Raw genomic sequence first — 26,539 nt, 5'->3', positions numbered from 1 at the left:
ATCTGCAACTCTGCAAACACAAAAACAATCCAAGAGTCAAACCGTTAAACATTAAATAAGATAATCCGATTTGAAGCTGATGTGACTCACAGTGATCTGAGCTCCTTTATCTGCTGGACGGCTCCTTCATTCATCTCATGTACAGAGTTATGATGCACGTTTCTGAAAGTGATAAATCACATCATCGCCTCAGTGAAAACAGAAGAAAAACACAGAAAACTGAAGAAGAATCAACAGATTTCTTACTTGTTTTGTATCTTTCTACAGCGGCTGAAGCTCGGCAGACTCTGGATGAGATTATGTGATAAATCCCTGCAGACAGATCATCAGGTTACAGTTTGTGTTTCAGTGATATAAAGACTTCAGATGTATGAAATGAAATGAGAGCAGATGTTAGTGAACTCTTACAGCGTCTGCAGGTTGGGAAGCTCCTCACAGATGCTGTTGGGTAAGAAGGAGATGCGACTGTCTGTGATGGACCTGAACACAAAGTCACATTAACTTCTCATCAGGTGCACAAGCCAGATAATAATGTACCAACAATACAAAAGGTTACTGTTCTTCAACCCTTTTAATTACAGGCTTCTTTTAAAAGGTAAGTCAGAATGGGTGTAAGTGATCCTGAAAGAAAATAGTGCTACGAAGACTTAAGTGTCCCACAGGTGGATGAATGGCATTTAATGGGTTACTATATTTATTTATTTATTTATCAGACTCACCAGGGGGCGACCGTTTTGGTGTCAAAAGGACTTCCGTCTCTATACAAGTCAATGGAGAATTCACCAACTTCTCACTTGATTTCTAACCTCAGTAAACGTTTTCAAAATGTGTTTATGGTCTCAATCGCTAGTTTAAAGCCTTCTTCAATGCAGTATGATGTTCATTTGGGACATTTTGGCCTCCCTGATTTTATATTTGACGATAAAGCAGGGTATGCATTAGGGCGTGGCTACGCCGTGATTGACAGGTTGATTGATTCACAGGTTCAGGAGGGCGCCTCATGCTCCTCCTGATGCCCATATAAGTAGAATCCGTGTTTTTATTTTTCCCGGCATGCACCGGAAATTTTCAAGATGGCGCTGCTCAGATCCGATACTATTGGCTTCCGAGCAGCAGTCCACAAACCAATGGGTGACGTCACAGATGTTACGTCCATTTTATATACAGTCTATGGTTGTAGCTTGTGTTTTATCTTGAAGTTATTCTCCCTTTGTGTATTTTGTTAGTTTTACTTCCTGTGTTTCTCCTGCCTTAGTTGATTGCCTCATGTGATTCACCTGTGTCTTGTTTCACTCACCTGTGTCCTGTTTAGTTATTACCCCATCATGTGTATATAGGTTTTGGTTTTCAGTTCAGTCTTGGTCTGAGTCTCTATGTTTTGCACTGTGTGTTTTTTGGCTGCTCATGCCACCCATTGTTGTTTTTGCCAGTGTTCATTCGGCCTATGTTTTGTTCTGTTGAGTTTCTCCTGTGTTGGTTATTAAAGTTCCTGTAGTGTCTGCTTTTGGGTCCACCTGCCCCACAAACCGTGACAGGAAACGTGCCAAAATAATGACTACTGAGAGGCCCGCTAAACTAGAGCTAGAAAATCATGAAGATAAACCCAACTACCTATTTTATAACTACCTGTTTTAAAATGAAAACAATCTCGATCCATATGAGTATTTTTGTACCACTTCATAAAAATAATCGCCTCTCAGTGATATTTAATTTTGGCACTTTTCACATTTTTAAAAAACCTGAAAATAGTTTATTTAATAATTATCCAATAATGTTGGTGTGAATTTATAGTCTTCATTGATTATTTTATGTTGCACTCAGAGTGACTTTCATGATGTTTCAGATCATTTAACATCTTGATTGAGATTTTTGACAAAAAAAGGCAAAAAAATGTTAATACATTATTCATCAAACACGACTTACAGGGTTTCCAGTCTGTTGGTTCCAGTGAAATCTGGTAACTCAGAGATGCTTCCAGTCAGAAATCTGAGAAAAGAAAAAATACATTTTATAATCATTTAAAATACTGAATAAGAAAAAACAGCTCGATGTAGTTAAAGTATTACAGTAAAAGTACTGCAGTATTATGAGTGATGTAGTATGCAGTATTACAGTAAAAGTACTGCAGTATTATGAGTGATGTAGTATGCAGTATTACAGTAAAAGTACTGCAGTATTATGAGTGATGTAGTATGCAGTATTACAGTAAAAGTACTGCAGTATTATAGTGATGTAGTATGCAGTATTACAGTAAAAGTACTGCAGTATTATGAGCGATGTAGTATGCAGTATTACAGTAAAAGTACTGCAGTGTTATGAGCGATGTAGTATGCAGTATTACAGTAAAAGTACTGCAGTATTATGAGCGATGTAGTATGCAGTATTACAGTAAAAGTACTGCAGTATTATGAGTGATGTAGTATGCAGTATTACAGTAAAAGTACTGCAGTATTATGAGCGATGTAGTATGCGGTATTACAGTAAAAGTACTGCAGTATTATGAGCGATGTAGTATGCAGTATTACAGTAAAAGTACTGCAGTATTATGAGCGATGTAGTATGCAGTATTACAGTAAAGTACTGCAGTATTATGAGCGATGTAGTATGCAGTATTACAGTAAAAGTACTGCAGTATTATGAGCGATGTAGTATGCAGTATTACAGTAAAGTACTACAGTATTATGAGCGATGTAGTATGCAGTATTACAGTAAAGTACTACAGTATTATGAGCAATGTAGTATGCAGTATTACAGTAAAGTACTACAGTATTATGAGCGATGTAGTATGCAGTATTACAGTAAAAGTACTGCAGTATTATGAGCGATGTAGTATGCAGTATTACAGTAAAAGTACTGCAGTATTATGAGTGATGTAGTATGCAGTATTACAGTAAAAGTACTGCAGTATTATGAGTGATGTAGTATGCAGTATTACAGTAAAAGTACTGCAGTGTTATGAGCGATGTAGTATGCAGTATTACAGTAAAGTACTTCAGTATTATGAGGGATGTAGTATGCAGTATTACAGTAAAGTACTGCAGTATTATGAGCGATGTAGTATGCGGTATTACAGTAAAAGTACTGCAGTATTATGAGCGATGTAGTATGCGGTATTACAGTAAAAGTACTGCAGTATTATGAGCGATGTAGTATGCGGTATTACAGTAAAAGTACTGCAGTATTATGAGCGATGTAGTATGCAGTATTACAGTAAAAGTACTGCAGTATTATGAGCGATGTATGCAGTATTACAGTAAAGTACTGCAGTATTATGAGCGATGTAGTATGCAGTATTACAGTAAAAGTACTGCAGTATTATGAGCGATGTAGTATGCAGTATTACAGTAAAGTACTACAGTATTATGAGCGATGTAGTATGCAGTATTACAGTAAAGTACTACAGTATTATGAGCGATGTAGTATGCAGTATTACAGTAAAGTACTACAGTATTATGAGCGATGTAGTATGCAGTATTACAGTAAAAGTACTGCAGTATTATGAGTGATGTAGTATGCAGTATTACAGTAAAAGTATTGCAGTATTATGAGCGATGTAGTATGCAGTATTACAGTAAAAGTACTGCAGTATTATGAGCGATGTAGTATGCAGTATTACAGTAAAAGGTCAGAGGTCACATGAGGAGTATATATGTTTTATAAATACAGATATATAAACTCAGTGGTGACGTACAGAGTCTGGAGCTCCGGCAGCAGCTGGAAGGCCGAGTGTCCCACAGTGTGGACGGGATTGTTCCAGATGTTTCTGTAAAGATGAGATGAGATCAGATATAATTAGTTATATACTGAATCCTCGCTGGTTAGATAGTCTCAGGTCTTTAATTGAAGGTGTAGATTAGTATATTATCAGTTTATATAACATCTACAGTGATTAGTATGTGAGGTGAAACATGAGGCTGGAGGAACCTACATGGTCTGGATTGAAGGATTTCCAGTGAAAGCGTTGCCGGGGACGACGGCGATGTTGTTGTTCTGAAGGTTTCTGAAAAAAATTGAACATTAAAACAGTTAAAATATGCACACAAAAAAACACACACACACACACACACACACACAAAAACACACACAAACACACGAGAGGTTAAGAGTGACGGCTGGATGTCAGTGTGTGTTTAAACCGCGGCGATGATGATGATGTTTCTTCATCCCAAAGTTTAGAGACAGAAGATTAGAAGGTTCCTGTTTGAGGTGTGTGTGTGTGTGTTTGTGTGTGTGTGTGTGTGTGTGTGTGTTCATGTGTGTGTGTGTGTGTGTGTGTTTGGCTCTGTGTGTGCATGTGTGTTTGTGTGTGTGTGACTCTGTGTGTGTGCGTTCATATAAATGTGTGTGTATTTGTGTATATGTGTATGTGTAGGTTTGTATTTGTGTGTGTGTGTGTGTGTGTGTGTGTGTGTATTTGTGTGTTTGTGGCTCTGTGTGTGTGTGTGTGTGTGTGTGTGTGTGTGTGTGTGTGTGTGTGTGTGTGTGTGTGTGTGTGTGTGTGTGTGTGTGTGTGTTCTCACAGGTCTCTCAGGTTGTGCAGTCCTCTCACTGCTTCGGGAAATCTGCTGATTTTATTGAAGCTCAAATCTCTGCAGAGACGGAAACAACACAAATAAACACTTTACTCTGTTTTTAACTTTATTTATAACTGTGAGTAATAACAATAATAACAATAATATTTTTCTACTCTGAAGCAAATAAACAACACTGATTAAAATAAAACAAACAATATAAATTGAAGTTAAACTTGTCAACTTCAGTTTAATTTAAAAGTATTTTTAATTATCATTTTCACATCACGTAAAACCAGTGCTCCCAGTTTAATTCTCCTCACGTCTGATTTCCATTTCCACTGACAAACTGGTAATTAAATAACGGGACATAAATAAAAATGTAAAGCCAAATTTAAGAACACATTTGCACATAAATTTAATTGTTTACTTCTTTTTAATTTCAAATGACAAAAATGTTGAATTTAGTCAATTTACAGAAACTTAAAGCTTGTTTCCAAAATGTAAATAAAGATTTAAATAGTTGTGAAATGAAAATAATCAAAATTATACAGTTAAAATCTGCTTGAACTGCTTGAATATTTGTAAAAGATATTGCATTTGTATAATTTTGAAATAAACTCTCATTATTATCTTAAATATTTTCTCTAATTTAATTTTTTTATCTTCTGCTCTGTGAAACACTGATCGGTTAAATTTCACCTGTAAAATTTCAGTTTTCTTAAATTCTACTTTTCGTTAGTCAGATAAACCTATAATTAAGATTTTGTTAATGTGTTGTCTTTTTAGTTTTCTATCTCTGGAGAGTCGAATGGAAAACATGAGAGAATCCCTTCCCCTTCGTCAGGCCTGTTTTCAGGCACCGTATCCAGTCGTCTGACAATTTACACCTAATTATAGCGCTCATTACCTTGAGAGCTATAAAAAAAACTAAATGTGCCAATTTTTTCTTTTTCTCGGGTTTTAAGTTAAATGTTTATCTGTGTGTGATTTAAGGATTAAGGCTCGCCAGCAGAGTCGTTAAAGGATAAGTTCGAACTTTTTTCCAAGTCTGTCTTAAAACAACAGTCAGGAGCCCAAATCAACATTAAACCTGTTTTTCTTGCTGTAATGATTCCTCCTGTTCATACTGACCATTAGCAGATCCCTTCATAATGTTTACAATGGAAGTGATAGAGGACAAAACCCACAGTCCTCCTTCTGTGCAAAAAAATGTATTTAAAAGTTATTCTGAAGCTAAAATTCTGCCGTCTTAATTAAATAAAGTCAAATAAAGTGGGGTAATTTTCACAGTTTGTCTCTTTAGTATAAAATTCCTTCTTTGTGTTTCCTCGGACAACATTTCCCTTTAACCGTCTGAGTTAAATAAAGTCAAATAGAGTGAATATTTTCCATAATTAGTCTTTTTTAGTATACAATTCTCTCTCTGTATCTCTGTGTTTAAAGGAATTAAAGAGGGAATTTTATACTAAGACAGACTAATCTTAATTTAATTTTATCTAATTCATTTTTACACAAAAATAAGGACTGTAAAAAAAAATGTCCCCATTAGAGATTAAATGGGTTTGGGATGTTTTAATGGTCATTATGAACTGGTGGGATTTTTATTACAGCACGCTAAACAAGTATTTATGGTAATTTGGGCTCCTGTTGTTTTAAGACAGACTTAAAAAAAATGTGAACTTATCCTTTAAGTATACGTATTTATACAATAACTAATAAGTTACGATACGGTCGCTGCACAGAAAAAAAGGTCAAATTTTTTTTTTAAAAACTAATTGTGTGATGTTGGTCCCCACAAGTGCTGAAAACGAGAATTCGGTCCCCATAAGTAGGCAAAAAACCAGGTCTGCTGCAAAAGTTTTTCCAATTGTTAATTTTAAAGTGTTATTTGTCTTCGATAATCCTTCTTTATTATTCCAGTTTATATTTTTTAAGGCATTTCTAACCACTAAGAACATTAAATACACGTTGTTGTTGTTGTAATGATTTTTGATTTGATGACAATTTAGTTAATCTAACTCATTTCCGTCACTTCTGAACCGTCTCTGTTTGTTTTACATGTGGTTTAAAATTACTCCCAATATGGAACTTTTGATAATTAACTCTTTTTAAATGAAGATTGGAGGATTTTTATACCGTGACCTCAGAGCCTTTGATTAAATCAAATCAGTCGTCTATAGAGGCTTCCATGTGTAGAAACAAAGCGACCGCAGGCGGATCTATCTCATACAGCTCTACTTAGTAATAGACCAATCTAGATAAATGTTAGCCAGATGCATTTATGCTGTAAAGACGCCACAATGATCCTACACACTGTACGCAGAGACAAAAACATTTTAAAAAAAGCTCAGATTTTAGTCCAATTTAGACCCTCACATGTGCATCTTAATTAAATCACATCATCATTAAGCCTCATGTGTTTTTAAATGTGACACAAATGTCCTTTATCTTACATTTGGCATTAAAATACGTTCAATATATCTCTATAGCATCACTTCAAACACTTCCATCCAGCTCTCTGTGGGTGTAAATCTTCCTCTGAATCATTGGTGTCTCGTCCTCCTGCAAGTTTGTTTGGTTTAAATATTCAGTCAGTGGAGTAAAACACACATGCAACGCTGCAGCAGTATGTTATAGTTTGAGTGTAATTGTGACCACACACTGTGCTGCTGTTTGAACTGCAGTGGTGGCTCACTTAAAGGTTTAAACCTCCAAAAGTTTTCCCCCGTAAAGGAAAACGACGTCTTAACCTGCTGAGTGTTTCCGTGCCCACTTCTGCCAGATAAAAAAAAAAGAAAAAAAAAAGAAACCCTTAAAAAACATGACAGTCGTTTACATTAATTGTACTGCAAGAGATCTGAATGACAGACTGCAGGAGATTAGAATATCTTTAGCTGTAATTACAATTTACATCAGTGATGTTTGGGTTCAAGTCGCGTTTCACATTTATGGCTTGTGGTGGAAGCGTGTTGAAGCCCCAGCAATTCAAAAACCAGCCCCAAAATTGTGTTTTGTCTTAAAGGACGGGTACAGTTTTAAGTTTTAAAGTCTGCCTTAAAACAACAATCAGGAGCTTAAATGAGCATTAAAGCTTGTTTTTCTTGCTGTAATGATTCCTCCTGTTCATACTGACCATTAGAAGATCCCTTCATCATGTTTATAATGTAAGTGATGGAGGACTAAACCCACAGTCCTCCTTCTGTGGAAACATGGATTTAAAAGTTGATCTGAAGCTAATATGAAGCTTCAGTCGTCCAAATGAGTCAAATCTTCATCTTCTATGTTTCAACGTTACAGTGTTTTTAGTACCAAAGTCTTTGTGTTACTATACTTCCACCACAGCTCAACAGGGAAACACTAAAAAGACTGTAAATGTGTCAGATATCACTTGATATGACTAACTCACACTGATGAAGCTCAATAGAAGCTGATCATCTACTTTATAATGATTTAGTCCTCCATCACTTTACATTGAAAGCACATTTGAAGGTTTTAATAGTCAGTATGAACAGGAGGAATCATTACAGAGAGGAAAAAATGTTCATAAAAAAATGTGAAGCTGTCCTTTAATGTTCTGTCCTTAAATCCTGTTAATTTAAATATGTATTTTATTTTATCTTCATAACAATTTAATAACAATGGAAACAATGTAGTAGTGGTGAAATCTGTGAAAAACATGTTTTTTTTGTGTCAAGTACATAAAACAGTTTATTTCACTCGTGCTAATTTTAAAAATAACTTTTTCCACCTTCAACTCAATGTGTGTTTAAAAATAAATCAATAAAATCTATAAAGGCTTTAAACACTTAAAAATAATCATTATTACAGAAAACCTGTGAATTGATATGATGAGATTTTGATATCAAACTTCCCACAAAGATGAACATTTTCAGAAGATAGCACTGAGAAAAGTTATGAAGATGAAATTAAAAGCTAAAAAAATATAGATATACAATTAAATATGTCTTATTTTACTCTGTTGATACATAAATTGTATCAACAGGATGAAAAAGTTTTACATTAATTTCCATTTGTTGAATACATTTCTCAGAATTGAACAATAATAAAACATCTTGCTACCTCTGTTTGTTATTTAGTGTTTGTAAGAATCACTTTATTCTCTGTTCTGCATTTAAAGTGAACTTACAGGATCTCCAGGTTGTGCAGGCCGTCAAAACATCTTGGCCCCAAAAGGCGGATGCGGTTGTCATGGAGATGTCTTCAGAAAAGGAAAAGAGAAAAAAAAAGAAAAGAATCTGTGTCAGTTTCCAGCGGGAGTTTTATTTTCAGATTTAATCAACACATGTGGCTCCATGTGAGGACCTCCGTGACCTCCCTGATTAAAAACATGTCACTGAGTCACACGAATGCACTGAGAGCAGCGTTCCTTTGTCCCTGAAGAGCGAAGCTACTTTAGTTTAGTCAAAAAAATGTCTCCAAAAACCAAACAGCATCAAGTTTTTACTCTCCAGAAAGTATTTGCATGTCAGGAAAAGGTCACTGAGTGCAGCGGTGTGACTCACTGATGTGTTTTCAATAGTTTTTGGACAATAATTGAGGTCTATGACACAGAGGAATACGATATAACAGGCTTTGGATACACACACAATACTTACAACTAGATCCATGTATTGTTGGCTTGCAGTGTTGTTACTCAAATTACAAATGACACATTACTTTTTTTAAACATTTGTTTTATTTAAAGGTAATTACTTTACTTAATTACTCCCTGTAGAAGCTAATCAATTACACTACTAGTTACATTACTTTTCAGTTACTCCTTAGCAACCCCTGAGATGTCATGTAAAATTAATATATATGAGTCTTGGCCGTCGTAACACCATGTTGTTCAAATAAAAACTGCATCAAAATAATACATAAAATAAGAGACTGGCCTTCCTGACACCATTAGATTGCATATAAACTGCATCTCACGGGACAAACACACTTTTCTGCACATGAGATTTGTTAACAATAAGCGAAAATATAGAAAAATCACCAGCAATATCCTTCAATCTTGTGCAGGTTTATAAAATAGATGTATGGATTTATTTGAGGACTAGCCTATTAAGGTGCAGGCTGCGTGTTTGCAAGTAAGTCATAAAGACATAAGAGACAATTTAACAAATATATAATAATAGTAGTTAAAAAATAAAGAAATTAACACAAATTAATTAATATAATAACCTTAGTAAAAACACAAATAAGCAAACAAATCTCTGCAACAATCTCAATCCACCACATTTATGTTGGAAACCTCATCTACACAAAACTGGAAATGAACTATATGAATAAATGAATATAGTATGGAGAAAAAAAAGGCCCCTGAGCATCAATATGTGAAGTTACTCATATCAATCAATCAATCTACCAATTAATCAACCCTTATTTATTTACATAGCGCCAAACACAACAAAAGTTATCTCAAGGCATTTTTCACATGGAGCAGGTCTAAACTACACTCGTAATTCAATTTAAAGAGATCCAATGTTCCCCTTATGAGCAGCAGAGAGTTACTCACAGCGCCACCAGCTGGCGGAGGGAGGCGAAGGCTCGGTCGGGGATGTGTCGGATGTTGTTGACGGCGAGGGTCAGAGCCTGAAGCTGCGACAGATCGCTCAGAGCGACGACGGGAACCTCCGTCAGGATGTTGTCGTCCAGCCACAGGTGACGCAGTGACGAGAGGCCTTTAAAGGAGGCGGCTGGCAGACGAGAGATGAAGTTTGCATCCAGACGCCTGAAGGGAACGAGAAAATATGACATGAAACAAATAAGCTCTGTGGTAAAGTTTAAAGATGCAATATGTAAGAATTACCAACCGACTTCACTTTAAAACATCCAACAATTAAATAACTTATCAACAGAATATGAAGAAATAATAGTTTTCATGTTATGTCCCATCCTGTCTTGTAATACCACTTTGTACCTCAAGAGGGCGATAGTGAGTCACTGTAGCGTCCAGTCGGCCCTCAGTCCAACATGAGGTTAGATTTTTTCGAGCAAACGTTAGCTCAACATTAGTATTGGCTTGATATTTACTATCATTCTTAGTCAAAGTCTTTTCTGGTGATGTGCTACCCCCTACTGGATAGAGTATGAATTTGACTATTCGTACATATTGAGCCTTTAAAGGATAAGCTCAGGTCTTTTTTCCAAGTGAAACAGGTCTTGATCGCTGTAACATTTCCTCTCCAGACTGACCATGAAGATATTTTCTCTGAATGAGAATCCACAGCCCTCAATTCAAAGCTGAAGCTGAAGTTTAATGTCTTTTTTTTATATAAATTCACTCTTTTTAATTTTAATTTTTAATTATTTAACGCTCCTCGCCGAACTGTGGATATATTCTGTTAGTCACATGCAGCGTTGTTGCATCATTTTCCTGACATGTAATAAACACACACTCTGTATTTAGTCTCGCTGACCTCCTCGTCAGCTGCCGTCAGCTCAGCCGGTGATGACGCCATCGTGCACCTCAGACATTTTTCTCACAGTGAGCGATCAAAGCCTTGACTCGACTCTCAGAGGAAATCTCTGGAACACATTTGCTCGTCACTCAGACTGAATCACGGTTTAGGAGACGCGGAGGCAAAAAAGAAGCAAATCCAGGAGGTCTGAGACATCACATATTCAAAATATTTGTGTTTAAAAACAACAAAACTGCAATAAAAATAAAAAGTACTCCAGCTGTTAAATCTGCAAAGAAAAAAAATCACTTTGAAGTTTTTTCTCAACATCTTGAGTGAAGTTAAGTGTCTGTGATCCAAAATCCAGACAAATCATGTTCGTTACCACCATGTAATTTGGAAAACTGGAAAACTATGGAGCCTGGGAAGAAACATGGAGAAAATAAAATAACTAATTTGTGCTCTGGATCGAATATTTCCTGTTCTCAATTTAATTCACACTCATGTCCAGTATAAACACCCTCAATAGGGATCGCCTGGATTTAATAAGATTCATTTTAAGGGTTATTTTGATCTTGGACGAAGATATGAGGTTATAACTCAGCTTCAGGATTGTGGACATTGATGTATTATTATATATTATACTCTCTGGTTTTGGAGCATTTCCAGGCTGTTCGTCCCTTTCTTTAAATGTCCAGCTGACTGAATGTGTTTGGTGCCCCCTACAGGAGAATCGAAAGCATGAATTATTAATTGCACATCACAGATTAGTTTTTTTCCCACTATAAAAAACATTTTAGTGATATATAAACCTAATTTCTAAGGAAACAGACAGAGGTTTGCATGTCATAAAGCTGTCACCTGTTTCTAGAAGCAAGTTTCTCTTTATTATAACTTTGAACCATAACAAGTTTAAGGACTCTGCATCATTTAAATGACGTGTTGACATGGATTTTTTGGGTTGTTTTTGCGAGGCCGGCCGTATGAACATGAACATGAACATGAACAGCAGCTGTGTGACTGAGAGGAGCCTCGATCAGGGAGGTCCTCGCATTCTTTGGCTGCATGGTAGTAATTTCTGGTGTTGACATGCGCTGACAAAGGGTCCTGGCACAACCACAAACAGGCAGCTGCACGTGGCCAAAGCCCGGCTCCTCCACCCTCCATCTCCACCCTCCTCTTTTGCTTTTATGTGTGAAGTTAGAGATTGGCACTTCTAAACAACAGAGAGGTGTTAACTGTCGGTTTCAGCGGTTAGAAAAAAGAAGAAAATAAACCCCCATCTGGTTCAGACTCAAAAGGGAGGAGGGTGGGATCAGGTAAACATGCTCATACTCCCCCAGTATGCTTCAGACCTCAGAGGGAAGCTCAGGAGCACGCCGGCCATCATCCATCATCTCTGTACCAGCTATCTTTTTGTGTGGAGATTTATAGTTAAGATTGGATTATATACCAGTACAACACTAGACTGTCCTCACACTGCATAGATCCTGTCTGTAAACCCCCAAAACAACATCTATCAGTAGATGTGACAGTCACAGATATATTAGAAGAAGGAATATTTTAACCCTTACATACTGTTCATATTCTACATCCTTGCACTATGTTCTTAGACCAGGTCAAAGTTGAATCCCCTCATAAAAAGTGTCTATACCAAATGTTGAACCACAGATCTGTTTAGAAAGCGTCAATAGTCGATCTGACTGATGTGATTAAGCCTTGATTAATGTTTCAGAGAGCAGAGAGAGTGTATTTTTTAGGGTTTACACCACTCATTTATGGAGAAAAAACAGCTCCTATCACACAATATCATGTCCTATTTTACCTAAGACATGAAAATATAACATAGCAATAATGATTTAAATGATTTTTAACTTTTTTGTATTTTTTTTTAGGTTTCTTTAGTCAATTTAAGTCTCTTTTAGTTATTTTTATGTCTGTTTTTGGTAGTTTTTAGGATTTTTTGTCTCTTTTAATCATGTTTTCATCTCTTTTTAGTGGTTAAATGTTATTTTATGTAAACTATAAAATGACAAGAACTTTATGGAGCTGTGGGGTTTATTGTATAACCATTAGAGCCATCAGTCTTCACTGCTACATCATAAAAAGAAATCCTCATAACTACTATCTTATTAAAACTATTAACTATTCATTCAACAAAATTAATAGTCAAATTTGACCCGGAACATAAAAATATTTTCATTTTTGTGCATTTTTGGACACTTTAAGAAAAGTCATCAAATTTCCGTGTAAAAGACATTTTGGGTATTATTACAGCTGTCAAATTTGACCCAAACAGTATGTGAGGGTTAACTTATAGTAGGTGATGTCACACTGTCAGCTGCAACACAACAAACTAATACTGGAGAGAGATCTGCAGAAACACTCTGAGGTAGCTTTAAAAAAAAAAAACTATCCAAAATAAACCTCTCAGGAAATAATGACGCCAAACAATGAGCAGAATTAAAGAAAAAGAACCTGTTTCAATGTCTCTATATATGGACATCTGACTATTATTATACAGTTTTTCTTCTCAATTGCTAGCACACTTACATGACACATAAAGCACAGTTGTTGAAAGCTTAAGTCTCCAAAACTCTAAACTCATTTTCGGCTTTGCACCCAATTTGCATCTCAACATGACACTTTTTTGCAACACTCTGCACACAGTTCTCTACATAAGACACAGGAATCTGATATAAAAAAAGTGACTTGTTTGTAATTTCAAAATGCCATAACCTAGTGTAAAATTGGCCAGTATATGTGGCACCTGACCAGCTCTTATTGATATCAATTAGGAGGTAAAGACCACAGGTGAGCGCCTTTTTACAAGCGCTGAAGCTAACATAGCAGCGAGAGGAAAAAGGTAGATCTAGAAGTAGAGGACAAAGATAAAGACAACTTTCTGATTAAATCTGGGCAACATTAGTGGACCATGCTATCAAAGAGTCTGGCCCAACTTGAGCCAATTTTCCTGTTGCCTCTGTCATCTTTAACATTTAGACTTAGACATTTAGACTAATTCAGGACTCCACAAATCTTACTGTATGCATCAGTTGTTGCGTGACACTTATTTACTTCATGCATTTCGGCCCTGCACAAGGATCCTGCACAATTTACTGTGGGTATCATATGTGAATACTATATTTTTGGACCGAGAGACAAGGACATAATGGTGGAAGGGTTTAAATGTTTATAATGAGGCACAGGAAGTGGCAATAATCAACTTGTTTTTTTGGCAAATAATGCAATTAGACTCTTGAGAGATTCAAAGCCACATCTTAAGGGACAGCACAATTTTCAAACATCTGGCGACTCAAGCCTCTCCACATTTATTCTCACGTATTCGTTTCTCCATTTCGAAAGCAACTGCTCACACGAAGCAGCTTTGACACGGTGGATTTTGAGAGAATTTCTGAAGGAATCTGAGGCTGAATATATGGATGTAAGTTCAGGATTGACTACAGTACACTACACATAATGCAGCATATTTTCCATTGTACTGAACTACATCATATTGACTGTTGCTTTTGTGTTCAGAGAGTAATGTAAATGATCTCAAATGAGTTATCTTCATCTATAAGGCTGGCTTCAACCTCACAAAGACCAGGAGAAGAGGAAGGAACCAAGCAATTTTAGATGTTCTTGGCCAACGTGGCGTCACACATAATGATGTCCTCCATCGTCATGCCAACCTCGGTCCATACAACACAGCCAACATACTGATGTGTTTGGACAGATTGCACAACATTTTGACACTCTGTGTAAGCTCCACTGCATACAGATGTTAAATAATCCCTTTTGTAGCTTTTCATGTTCAATGAAGGCCTCTGAGTGGCAACTAGACTAGTCGGCCTTAATCTCATTGACCATCCCAGTGACTATACCTACCTTACTGTTGAATAATTTGTCAGATCTTAATATTACCCAGCTTTAAAAGGTGCATTTTACTAGCTGGTCTGAGAGCTGCTACAATGGAAACCTCTTCACTCCCTCAGCATCAGACGCTGGATCCTTACAGCTAGAATCAATTAGCTTCCTTAAATAATTGGCGCATTGCAGCCAACTTACTGAAAGATCTTCTACAATGATCCCTTCATCTTTTGATGCCTTTCTTAAGGTTTTTGTATAGCCTCTTAGTTGCACTATGTGTGTACTTTTGTGTGTGTGTGGATGCATGAATGTGTGTCGGGGATACACAGTGGTTTTTTGATCGCTTTGAGTGCTGGTAACCAACAGCGTACATCCCCGGTGTGTGTTTGTTATCGTATTTAACGTAGGAGGGTGGAAGGGAGGGGTTGGCTTTTTTTCTCCCCATATTGTGGTCGGGGTTTGTTTAGGTTTTTTTCATCATTGCTATATATTTTATTTACTCAGTTATTTTGATTCTGTGCATATTTTCTTTTGCTGTGCTGTTTCTGTCTATAAGTTGTTCTTCTGATTGTTAATCTTGTAAACCTATAAAACATTTGGTTGCAAGAAAACATTTGATGTAGAGCAGAACAGTATGGGACAATGTCAGCATCCTGGTTCAAAACTTGACCACCCATGATTTCTTGCTCAATACCTTCCACCCTCCTCACCCTACGCATGGAAGTAGAAGGTGTATGACTGTCCAGCACTGTGTGCACATGCCTTGCTTCTACTGCAGGCAAATGGAGGAGGAGGAGACACGTGATGATATTGATGTGGGTGTTCAGGGCTGGAAACGACACTCAAGGCGCTCCTTCCCTTCTATGTGTAGCCAAGGACGATATTGACTCTGATGTTGATGAGGTGCTGCGGAGAGCAGATCCAGCTACACAACGAGATGCAGCCAACATATTTTTCTTTCCTGTTTTTTTTCTTCCTTTTTGTGTATTGTTTTGCTCAAAGTTTTCTTTTCTGCTTAGTGTATTCGACAGAGAGCATTTTTTTGTTCACTCGCTGTAATGTGTGCTGTTTGAACTGTGCATTTGTTGTATTGATTGGTTGCAGAGAGAAATGAAAAGGTATTGTGTTTCTGTAGACTTGAACAATCTCTCCCTGCAGAATTTTCTACATACAGAACTATTATAATGACAAAGCCCAGCAAAGATCACAGCAGTGAGTAGGTGGTTGGACATAAATCTGGTAATATGAATGTAGTGTGTGCCTTAAGGTTTGATTTTGATAAGTATAGTCATGAAGTTTTGAATGCAATGCTTCAATTTTACAGGAAATATGAGGTGTTTTGAGAAAATGAGCACTGTCCTTTAAAGCTGTGTGACGTGACTCACAGAGAGCGCAGGTTCCTCAGGTTCACCAACGCTTCAGAGGGAACTCTCTTTAGATGATTGTTCTGCAGCATTCTGCGTGAAGAGACGAGAGGAAACATCACAAATAAAACTCACAAATATAAAAACGTTTCTATATTGTTTGATGACAATAAAGCTGAACCTTCAACTTGTCAAACTAAATTATTTCAAGATGTTTTTAGTAAGATCCTCTTCTGCACTTTCAGATAAAATCACTGGTTATTACTGACTCATTTCAAGATTTATTTCAGAAGAGGTTAATTGATTTCTTGAAATGCAGCCACGTTGACTTGAAACCAATAAAAGTTTATTGAACTCAGCAGCCAGAGCAGTGGAACACAGACATTTGAGAGGTCTGGAGATATTGATTCACTCTGTAAGTTAACTTGTTTCTATCATTATTAATCAAATCTCTAAAATATATTGTTAATTGTCAAATCAAGTCACATTATGTGTTTTAACTGTGACTTGCTGAAGCTCACCTTTCTATTCTCCAAATCAACAGAACTAATGAAAACAAGATCTGCTCTTGTGATCACGTGTTATGTTGTATATAACATGATATGTAACATGTTTATATATTTATAATAGAAAATATAGTTTTCCTGGTGGCAGCAGTACGTTGCTGTTCTCAATGAGCAGTGCCTAAAAGAAATAGAAGGGTTATAAATCTTTTTTTATCTGGAGTAAAACAAATTCATCAGCTCATAAATCTGCATCACAGCGATCAATGACACATTATTTTAATAGAAAGAAAACAGACAGCAGGAAACACCAGTTTATCATTTAGAAACACTTATGTCAAGTGCTGCCTGGAACTATTTATTATATTATTACTTTATTTAGATCAGGGAGATTTTCATTAAGTTTTAATAGTGTGTTTTGTGTTTCTGGCACCAGCTGCACTAATACAATCTAAAGGAGAGACACGTCATATTACTGTAAATCACATCATGTATGTACAGAACGTGTAGGAGAAAAGCAGCACATACAGCTCTCTGAGACCGATGAGACCCGTAAAAGCATCTTTGGGGATTTCTGTCAAGTTGTTTCCTGCCAGCGAGCTGCAGAGAGAAACAGGAAGCAAGATTAATGAATTTTAATTAAGGTAAAAGGAAACAACATGAACACATTTGAGTCGGCTCAGTAGTTAATCTGAGTCAGAAGAAAAGCAGCAGCAAGAGGACGGACATCCAAACTAATAACATGGATCCATAAAACACGCAGAGTTTCATTTCAACGTGTTTAGTGTTTCTGGCAGCGTCTCCGATCTGTCAGTTCATCTATTCTCCCACATCCATCCCTCAGTTTGATTATCTGCTCTGCTTTGGTTTCTCTCTGTGTATTTACAGGCCGAATCCCACCAGTCAGCAAGCTGAACATCAGGCTTATGTTCTTAGCACCTTCACATATTGAGGATGTGGACCAAAAGTCATCTGGTGTCCTGTTTTCACCGTCCATTCATCTGTCTTTATATTTGATCCATTCAACTTTTAGTCTATAAATGTCAGAACAGAGTGAAAAAGTTCCCAGAGCTCAAAGTTTTGGCTTCAAATCACTTCTACAGGAACCAAAACATCCGATTCACAGTGACAGAAAACAGAGAAAAGCAGAAAATCTGAGGCATTACTGTAAAGAAAGTGGAACAATTGTGTTGATAAACTACTTAAATGATTAATTAGGTATTGAATTTCGTTCCGTCGTGGACTAATTAACTCAGCTGCAACACCTTGATATGTACAGCAGGGTATGGTCAGGTAAGGTGGGACAAGTTTTGGCAAATCATGCTTTTATTTGTGTTGAGACAGAATGCAAAGCAAATTTTAGATGTGGCACAATTACATACAAAGTCAATGCAAAGATGCTAATTGACGTAAATACACCACACAAATGTCCACGTGAGCTGAAAATGTTCCCATATAACAAACAAGCCCTCTAAATTAAAAGACCAAATACGTGGTTTGATCATGCAGCCGACACATGCACCCTAATCGGAAAGACTAATGAGGGCTGGTCCTATCCTTTTTGACTCATTTCAGATTTGTTGAGCACTGTTGGTTCTGCTGATTCAGGCCCTGTAGTAATTGGCTTGATGGGCAGAGACTTGTGATTTCATGAGTGAAACTGGTTGTCAGTGTGTTTGTAGTATCTGCATGATGTTGGATATTTATGCAGTGATCAAGACTTAAGTGTTAAGGGTTTCCAAGTTGGTGCCTGAGGTGGATCGGCAGAGGTTCTGGAAATCGGAAAAAACTGGGAAACCAAATGGATGTTGAGTTTTCCAGGGAGTTAGTTACTCTTTCAGTTTGGTGGTGAACCACATTGAAGGCTCTTGATTGTTTTAGAGCAGTTAAAAACATATGTTCCCATCCACATTTCTGTCTGTATCAATGATCACACAGAGGTTGCTAAACTGGTAGATTAATATGTGCTTACACATAGTGGTGACCTTGAGTAACGGGCTTGGGGTGATGTTGTTTTGTTTTTGTTTTTTTTTTGGGGGGGGGGGGGCAGTAAGTTTTTGTGCAACAGGTAAATGGGAGGAAGGACCTAGTGCTTGCCTTGGTAAGCCCGAATTTGAAGCTCATTCAGCGAATATTCAGGAGCACTTCTGGCCATTCTTATAAATACCACCTAGCACCCCTTCCATTCTCATATTCTGCCACCCTATTTCTCTCTTCCTGTTTCTTCCTCTCCTTCATAGGGTCCTGAGGTGGTCCGCGCTGCCCTGGTGCTATGGTGTACTTCCTAGAAACCTCCCCACAATGCAGTCAGCAAGCAGAAGAACCATGCTCATCAATTGTTTTTCTTAATAAATCATTTAAGCGCATTTTGTCGTTGGTGTGGTCCTTGCTGGTGAAGGGCTACACCAGGTTAGATACAGATTGACCTGGACCAAAATATGTAACAGCTATTGCAAAGGCAGGGGACATTGGAAGGCTGATTATCCTAGATGTGGGAATAGTGGTTCACAGGTTAAATTGACTGTGTTTGCTGCCTTTTCTGCCCGTCAGCAGGTGGAAGCTGGAGTGAAATACAGTTTGAAGGAGTCAGATTTCTCAGCTTTTGTCACTAACAGCTTGTTAGATACTGGGGCTTTTAATTCATACATTGTGAGCTCTGTGTTGCCTTTTTTCCCAGGAAATTAAGACCATGTTCTGTTGTGGGTAAGGGGTTTAATAGTGTCGCCGGTTCCACTTCATAGACTGGTGCTTAACTTGGGTTTGGTCCAAGATGAGGTCGCTATGGGCTTGCGTCCTGCACTGCCAACTTAAGGCGTGGACCTGGCTGGTAGCCAGGTATGGACCAATGGTTCGCCACCTCCCATAGTAATGCCTTCACCCTCTTTTAATGGAAAACCAGATGAGTGCTCAGTGTTGCCCTTGTGTTTTTACAGCTTGTGCATTGACACATGCTGTGAGTCTGAGCTTGTACCTGAGCAGGGTGGAGCAGAGGAGATTCGGGTATTCCTGATTCTCTCGTCTGTTTCTTGTATTGACCTGGTGGCAGAGCAGAGAGTTGGTCCTTCTCTGAGCCAGTCCTCACCATTGATAATGGGGAGAGTCCTGCAAATGGTTACTTGCTGCAGAATAAACTGTTGGTGAGGAAATTGGTGCTGCATGGAGAAAACTTTGTTGGTTTTCTGATTGTAATCCCTTCCAAGTTTCATAATAAGGTGTTGAGGACTTCTCATGATTAGACAAGTCATTTGGGAGACCATAAGACATACGATTACATTTTGTGATATGTCTTCTAGCCTAATGTGAGAGGGATGTGTACAGGTATATCAACAAGCGTCATACATGTCAAATGATAGGAAAGCCAAATCAGAGCATTAAACCAGCTCCTCAATGTCCTAATCTGGCAATTGTGCAGCGATTTGAGCTTCTGATACGTGACTGTGCGAGTCCTTTACCTCGTTCCATGTCTGGTAGCAATTATTTGCTTACAATAATGTGTCACAGTTCAAGTTATCCGGCTGCGTATCCGTTGTGTTTCCATTACTGCTAAATTGGTGGTAAAAGCGCTGAAACAGATCCAAGGCAACTATCACATATCATGCCAAGAGTCAAGGGGCTCTGGAAAGATTTCACCAGACCCTGAAGTCTCTGTTGCGTGGTAATTGTGTTGAACTGAACTAGGATTGGGAAGAAGGGTAGCCATTGCTACTAAGGTTGTGCAGGGAAACACCAGTTTTAGTCCAGATTAACTTGTGTTTGGGTGTACAATGAATGGGCCTCTCACTCTGCTGCATGATACCATGGTGTGAGCAGAACCTCCTTATAACCTGATCAAGTTAATGGGTTCCTAAATTGATTGTACACAGATGGGGAGACAGCTAAAGAAAAGCTAACCTCTTCACAGGAGACAATGAAGCGTCTTTATGACCCAGTGCCAGTTTAGTCCTGGTGACCTGGTTCTTGCTTCCTTGCCAAATGTCAGTTTTCCATTTCAGGCTAAATTTACCGGCCTATTTCCAGTTTTACACCAAGTTTCAAATCAAACCTAAGTGATGGCAGTGTCGAAGTTTAGAAAATCAACCCAACTCTGTCATGTGAATCTCCTGAAACCCTGCTACACTCACAGCTTTTACCCTCTAGTGAAAAAGAACTGAACCAATAGCTTTAAGTTTCAGTAGGAAGTTAGTCTGCTTACTTTTTCTCTGCACAGGAGGACGATGGAGTTACACCACCTGGATTTGTTGAGTGGCCGGTTAAAGACCTCTATAATACTGCCTAATATGGAGTCTCTATTTGGGTATCTGTTGAGGACAGGTGTTCTGAGCTGTCTGCACTTATTAACAGTTATCCATGATGTTTGTTTAACAAGGCGCAACCAATCCAACAGTGCTTTTTACCCAGTGTAAAAAGAGAAAAGCGCTATGGGTACAGAGATGAAATATATGCTTGAGAACAGTATTGCAGAACCCTCATCTGTTTAATAATGGGTCAATCTGATACAAGTCTTAGATTTTGCACAGACTATTGTAAGGTAAATGGGGTCACCAAACCAAACACTCATCTACTGCTGCACATTTAGGTTTGCCTTCATCAGGTTCGCTGATGATACAGTGATGAGTTTTGGATCACGTAATACACCGGCCACATTCCAGCACCTGAATATGGTTGTGTCTGAACTGGACCTGGATTATGTGATCTACAGCAATAAATGGGAAAAGCCTTTTTATTTATAGAAGAATTGTTTGTTCATCTGGGTGATACACGCCTGGCAATTAATTTAGCAAAGTGTGAGTTTGCCAAGGCCACCAGGTCATATAACTCGGGCAGAGGAACGTGTGGCCGGTAGAGGGGAAAGTGACTCCAATTGAGCAGTATCCAGTGCCTGTAATTAAGAAGGAACTCTGGCGGTTTCTGGATCTTGTGGGTTACTGCCGCAGTTTTTGTAAAAATGTCTCAACTGTGGTAGCTCCATTGGCAGATTTACTATAAAGTAAAGAATATTTGGTCAGCTTCTTGTCAGCAAGCATTCGAAAATGTTAAATCTGTTCTTTGTTCACCTCCTTTTCATGCAGCTCCATACATGGACCGACCCTACAAAGGTTGATGCGGGAGCTTTTTTGTTTCACTGTAAGTTAATACTCAAATTTTTTCAAACTCTTTTCAGTTCAATTCTTTTATGATAGAAAAGGAGACACCTGCACTCATTTGGACATAACATTTTGTAGTTTATGTTGACTCTAGTAGTGTTCCTCCACACAGACCACAACCCAATAAGTCTATATTGACTCTGCTAGTGTTCCTCTGGTGGTCTACAGGGACCACAACCCAATAACTTTTCTGCGTTCTTTTTATTGCCCAAACCGCAGGTTGATGCGATGGATTTTGTTTCTTGGATATCAGCCACATCAAAGGCTCTGAAAATATTGTAGCAGATTGTTTTTTTAAGAGCACCTTGATCTTAAATGTTGTGCCTTCACCGTTTTACGGTTCAATCCCTCCGTTCTTATCTCTCTCTCTTCGTTGTCACTCTGAAAATGCTTCTCCAGGCGTCGGAGTTGCTGAGTTGCTGAGTTGCAGGATAGAGATCGGTTGGCTGACTGGGGACGTCGCTGCAGAACCGGTCAGTATGCGACATTTATATAGTAGTTGGGAAAATGGATCAGTTGTATTTTTAAGGCTATTTAGTCGCCTATTTGGAAATTTGTATAGCTGCGGTCTGCTGGAATTTCTGGTGGGAGCTCCGTTTTTATTGGGTTGGAACGTAACGATCGCTCCACTCCAGCCACTAGGTGTCCCTGTATCGATTTGGGTCGCTGGTTTTATTTAATTTTGCAGGGACCGGGTCTCACGGGGGGGAGAGTTGTCACCTATTTCATGAGCCACACCTGGATACAGTGTGGTTTTCCATACAATTCTCAGCGCCGCTTCCCCCCCGCGGGAAAATCCCTCTCCGCCATCGCGGGCGCGGCTGTTGTTCTGTTTCGTTTCTGTACATTTTCATGCATCCATACGTGTTTACGATACTGACTGCTGGCTACCATGTTTGTTTCGTTCTTTAATATTCTTTATGTTAAGATATAAACTTAATCATGGCTTGTAAATTCACCCAGTCTCCCATCTGTGTCGCAGCCTCGGAGCTTCGGAGTCGGGCTCTGGCACTCTGTACTTTACGGCTCTGTTGAATCTTGAATGATCGTGATTCATTTTCCCATTTAAAGCACTGTTATAATGTTGTATAAATGCAGTTATTTTATTATTGTTTCATCTTAAAAATGTTTCATGTTCATGTGCTTGCTCATGTGGGAATGTTTGGTCTCTTACTATTAAATTAAAGAGTTCAGTCTAGACCTGCTCTATGTGAAAAATGCCTCAACATGACTTTTGTTGTGATTTGGCACTTTATAAATAAAGATTGTTGATTGATGTGTTTTGTTTTATTTTTCTGGGTTTAACATATTTTTGTTGTCCATTAAAACTGATGTTAAATTTAAAGAAAAAAAAGTGTCTCCAGTTTGTTGAAAAAAAAGAATAGAGTTAGTTTTAGTGTTCAAAAGAAACACATAGAAATAATTTCCATTGTATTATTTTATTTTAATAAAATAAAGTTTATTTTATAAATGTGAAAAATGCAAACTTAATACTGTGTGAAAACAATTCTATTAAAAACTTATTAAATTGGGACAATACTGAAAATGTGTTTCAGTTAGTAGCAAAGACTGTATAAATTATTTTATATACATATTATATATATTTCTTAGTAGTCATTGTTTAGTGAGACGTCAAGATAATGTTAAATGTCATGTTAACTAATAAATCACTCCTGACTCATCTTTTTGACATCACTGTAAAAACTGAAATGAACAATTTCTAAAAGAGCATTACGGAAAAATATCCAATTCAGAGCTGACAGTTATTTTACTCTTATCTCAGAAAATTTAATTCATTCTTGTAAAGAATTTGTTTTGCAAATAAAACACGAAAAGGAAATCATCTAGTTTTGAAAAGATAAAACCATAGCTGGTCAAAGATGATGAGTGCTGATATTGATTTAATTTATTTATTTGTAGGTAAAAAAAAAAACCCAACAACAAACAAACAAAAAACCAACAAAAACTGCATTAAAATGTCAAACAGTATTGTCGACTGAAATTGTTTGACTTAGGTTAATTAGTTCATTAAGTTAATTATAAGAAGACAGAGGAATAACAAATAGAAAGAACTAATGACGCAAATTAAAATATTTCTATAACGTGTTTTGTGCTGAATGTCTGAGCTTTAAACATAAATTAAAAAATGGAAGTATTACAGGTGGATGTGTATCAGTATATGTTTGTATATATCGACACATATTTGTCTTATCTTTCATGAGTCAATGTCTCACGAATAATGTCAATACTGGGATTCCCTATATTAAACTGTATATACTGTAATTTACAAACAACAGAGCTGACATGGACTTAATTAATTATTATGTATATTGACAATTAAGTATTAAATAAGAGTAACTTTTTCATTAAAAATGAATGTGACGTGATTTAGAGTAATAAACATAAAAAACTCTTATTTCTAACATCCACACACATAAAGAAACTTTAAACAATGAGACAAAAAAAGCAGAATTACATTTTCCAGCATCAAAGTGTATAAAAATCCAACTTTCTGCCTTTTTATTTAGCTTTGATAATTAGATGAACACACAAACTCTGCTGCAATGCCGACGATAAATGATGAAGAACAGATTAACACGAGACGACAGCATCACACGACTTCTCGTAAATCTGACTGTAATTCTGTATCATCTGTCATCGTCTATTTATTCATTCAGGATGACGCATTTAAATTATTGTTTAATTTGGAATAATTAATTATTGCTTAATTTTAAATATCGGCAGTGTGTTTTTACATATATCATCCTGCAAAACATTTCAAAAAGATAAATTATTGATACATGAGCAACTTAAATGTCTCCATCTTTAAAGGACAATTACGGCTGATTCTTAAATAACTAATAATTGTCTTGTTGATGTTTTTCAGTCGGTGTTTCTATCGAGCTGCTGCCTTTAATCGCTTCTTGTGTGTTTTTACTATTTTCTGTGCGTTTTTAATACTCTCCTCTTCAAATTCCTGATAATTAAACATAAGTTTGTCTGTTTCTCTGAAGAGAGATTTGTTTTTATTTGACCTGTTAACACAGAAAACTTGTTTTTATTACAGGATTATTTTTGCTTTAAGGAGCTTCATTTGTTACAAGAACATCATCTTACGATTGGAAAGCTTTGTTGAGCTCTAAATCTATCAATAAGTCACTTTTCAGTACAAAACTATGTTCATATTTTCTGAATTTGAATCACAAATGAATCCTTAAATCCACTGATATTCTGATAAAATAAAAAGTGAACATCTGTTTTTAAAAATCAAGAATTAGATGTTCAGAATATTTATCTAGTGAATATGAATAGTACCCTAAGATTGTGAAGTTATTTTTACTTTTTACTCCCTCATATAAGAGGTTTTTTTTACAGACAGTAATTTATTAGTTTTTTGGTAACTTAATTAAAACATAATAAACATTTTATAATGTATATAAAGTATATGTAGCTTATTGAAAACAGAAAGTTGAGGAGAGCTTGAGTTCGTGTTTCAGACTCGACTTTAAAACTGTGACTTTACTCTTGAATCAAACAGGTGAAAACAATTAAAGGTTGCGTCAGGTATTGTCGGCACAATAACTTTTTAATAAAGAAATTAATATTTCAACAACTTTTTAAATAAAATGTGATATTTCCAAAAAGCAAACTGATGAACAACACTGTTTGATTGGAGAACCAACATCTACATGACATGTTATACATGACATATGTTTTTTTATGTCTCAATCAAGGTTGTTTAGTTTTAAATTAATTTTGAAAGACACAAAAAAAACAATAAAAGTTCTTTATAAAGTTTTTCATAACTTTTTTAAATGTTTCAAAACTGTAACTGTTTCAGTGGAAAAAGATAAATGAACATTTTCTTCATAGCTACAGTTGAAAATATCTTTCAAATTATATTTTAAATTAAACTCAATCTTCAGCTTTTCTGTTGCTGAGGTGAAATTCTCCTTTCATCCGAGGACAATGTTTTTAAGTATTTCAAACATAAAATCCAGAAAGAGCATAAAACACCAGCAGTTTGTTTTAAAGTGACTTTTTCTTCTCATTAAAATAAACTCTTGACTGTGAAATGAAAACAGTTTAAATGTGAGTGCAGATTAGTTTTATAGTTGTACTCACAGAGAGGAGGTGAAGCTGCTCAGGTTGGAGGGAACATCTCTCAGACTGACATCCACACAGTCGACCCGCTGCAGCATCCCATCGCCCTCACACCTGCAGGGAGGGGGGCAGTCCCCGCTCGCCCCCCCGCCTTCAACTACCTCCACTGAGCCGAGGACAAAAACCAGAAGGTGCATCATACCTGCAGAGGAAACTCACATCAGACCAGCAGCTTCCTGTTTCTGCAGAGATCTGGCAGAGAGACACACATGTTCGGCATAATGGATAATGTGTGAGGGGGTCGGAGGGAGGGGAAGAGGGGGGTAAGGGGGGTAGTTTTAATCTGAGCAGGCTACTTTGAAGGTGTGCTGCCATCTGGTGGTGTCTGATGTATACTGCAGAGCTGTACAACTCACTTTGGAGGTTTTGTTTGTCTCGTAGAATCATGTTAATGTTAATGAATAATGTATTTAATTTAATTTTATAGACTTTCTTTCTTTCTTTCTTTCTTTCTTTCTTTCTTTCTTTCTTTCTTTCTTTCTTTATCATCATGCATTATATTTCATCACAGTCCTTTCCTTTCCTATTTCGGACTGAGCTCCAAGACTTTTCGGGTGTGACCTCACCTTG

At 37.1% G+C, this 26,539-nt stretch overlaps 1 protein-coding gene across 1 annotated transcript in view; it reads right to left on the bottom strand.

Moving 5' to 3' along the window:
* Positions 1-242: 242 nt before the first annotated feature.
* LOC133981888 (leucine-rich repeat-containing G-protein coupled receptor 5-like) overlaps positions 243-26,539 on the bottom strand; it is a 28,097-nt gene continuing 1,800 nt past the window's right edge. The window contains exons 2-12 of the mRNA XM_062420755.1: positions 25,931-26,111; positions 17,190-17,261; positions 16,180-16,251; positions 10,036-10,251; positions 8,662-8,733; positions 4,521-4,589; positions 3,929-4,000; positions 3,692-3,763; positions 1,924-1,986; positions 409-480; positions 243-312 (exon numbers count right to left, since the gene is read on the bottom strand). Coding sequence (XP_062276739.1) covers positions 243-312; positions 409-480; positions 1,924-1,986; positions 3,692-3,763; positions 3,929-4,000; positions 4,521-4,589; positions 8,662-8,733; positions 10,036-10,251; positions 16,180-16,251; positions 17,190-17,261; positions 25,931-26,111 — 1,031 coding nt within the window. The remainder of the gene's footprint in view (positions 313-408; positions 481-1,923; positions 1,987-3,691; positions 3,764-3,928; positions 4,001-4,520; positions 4,590-8,661; positions 8,734-10,035; positions 10,252-16,179; positions 16,252-17,189; positions 17,262-25,930; positions 26,112-26,539) is intronic.

Source organism: Scomber scombrus, chromosome 6, assembly GCF_963691925.1.
Source record: "Scomber scombrus chromosome 6, fScoSco1.1, whole genome shotgun sequence".
Lineage (NCBI taxonomy): Eukaryota > Metazoa > Chordata > Actinopteri > Scombriformes > Scombridae > Scomber > Scomber scombrus.
Note: the sequence above shows the minus strand (reverse complement) of the source record. Positions and strands in the feature narration are given on the sequence as shown.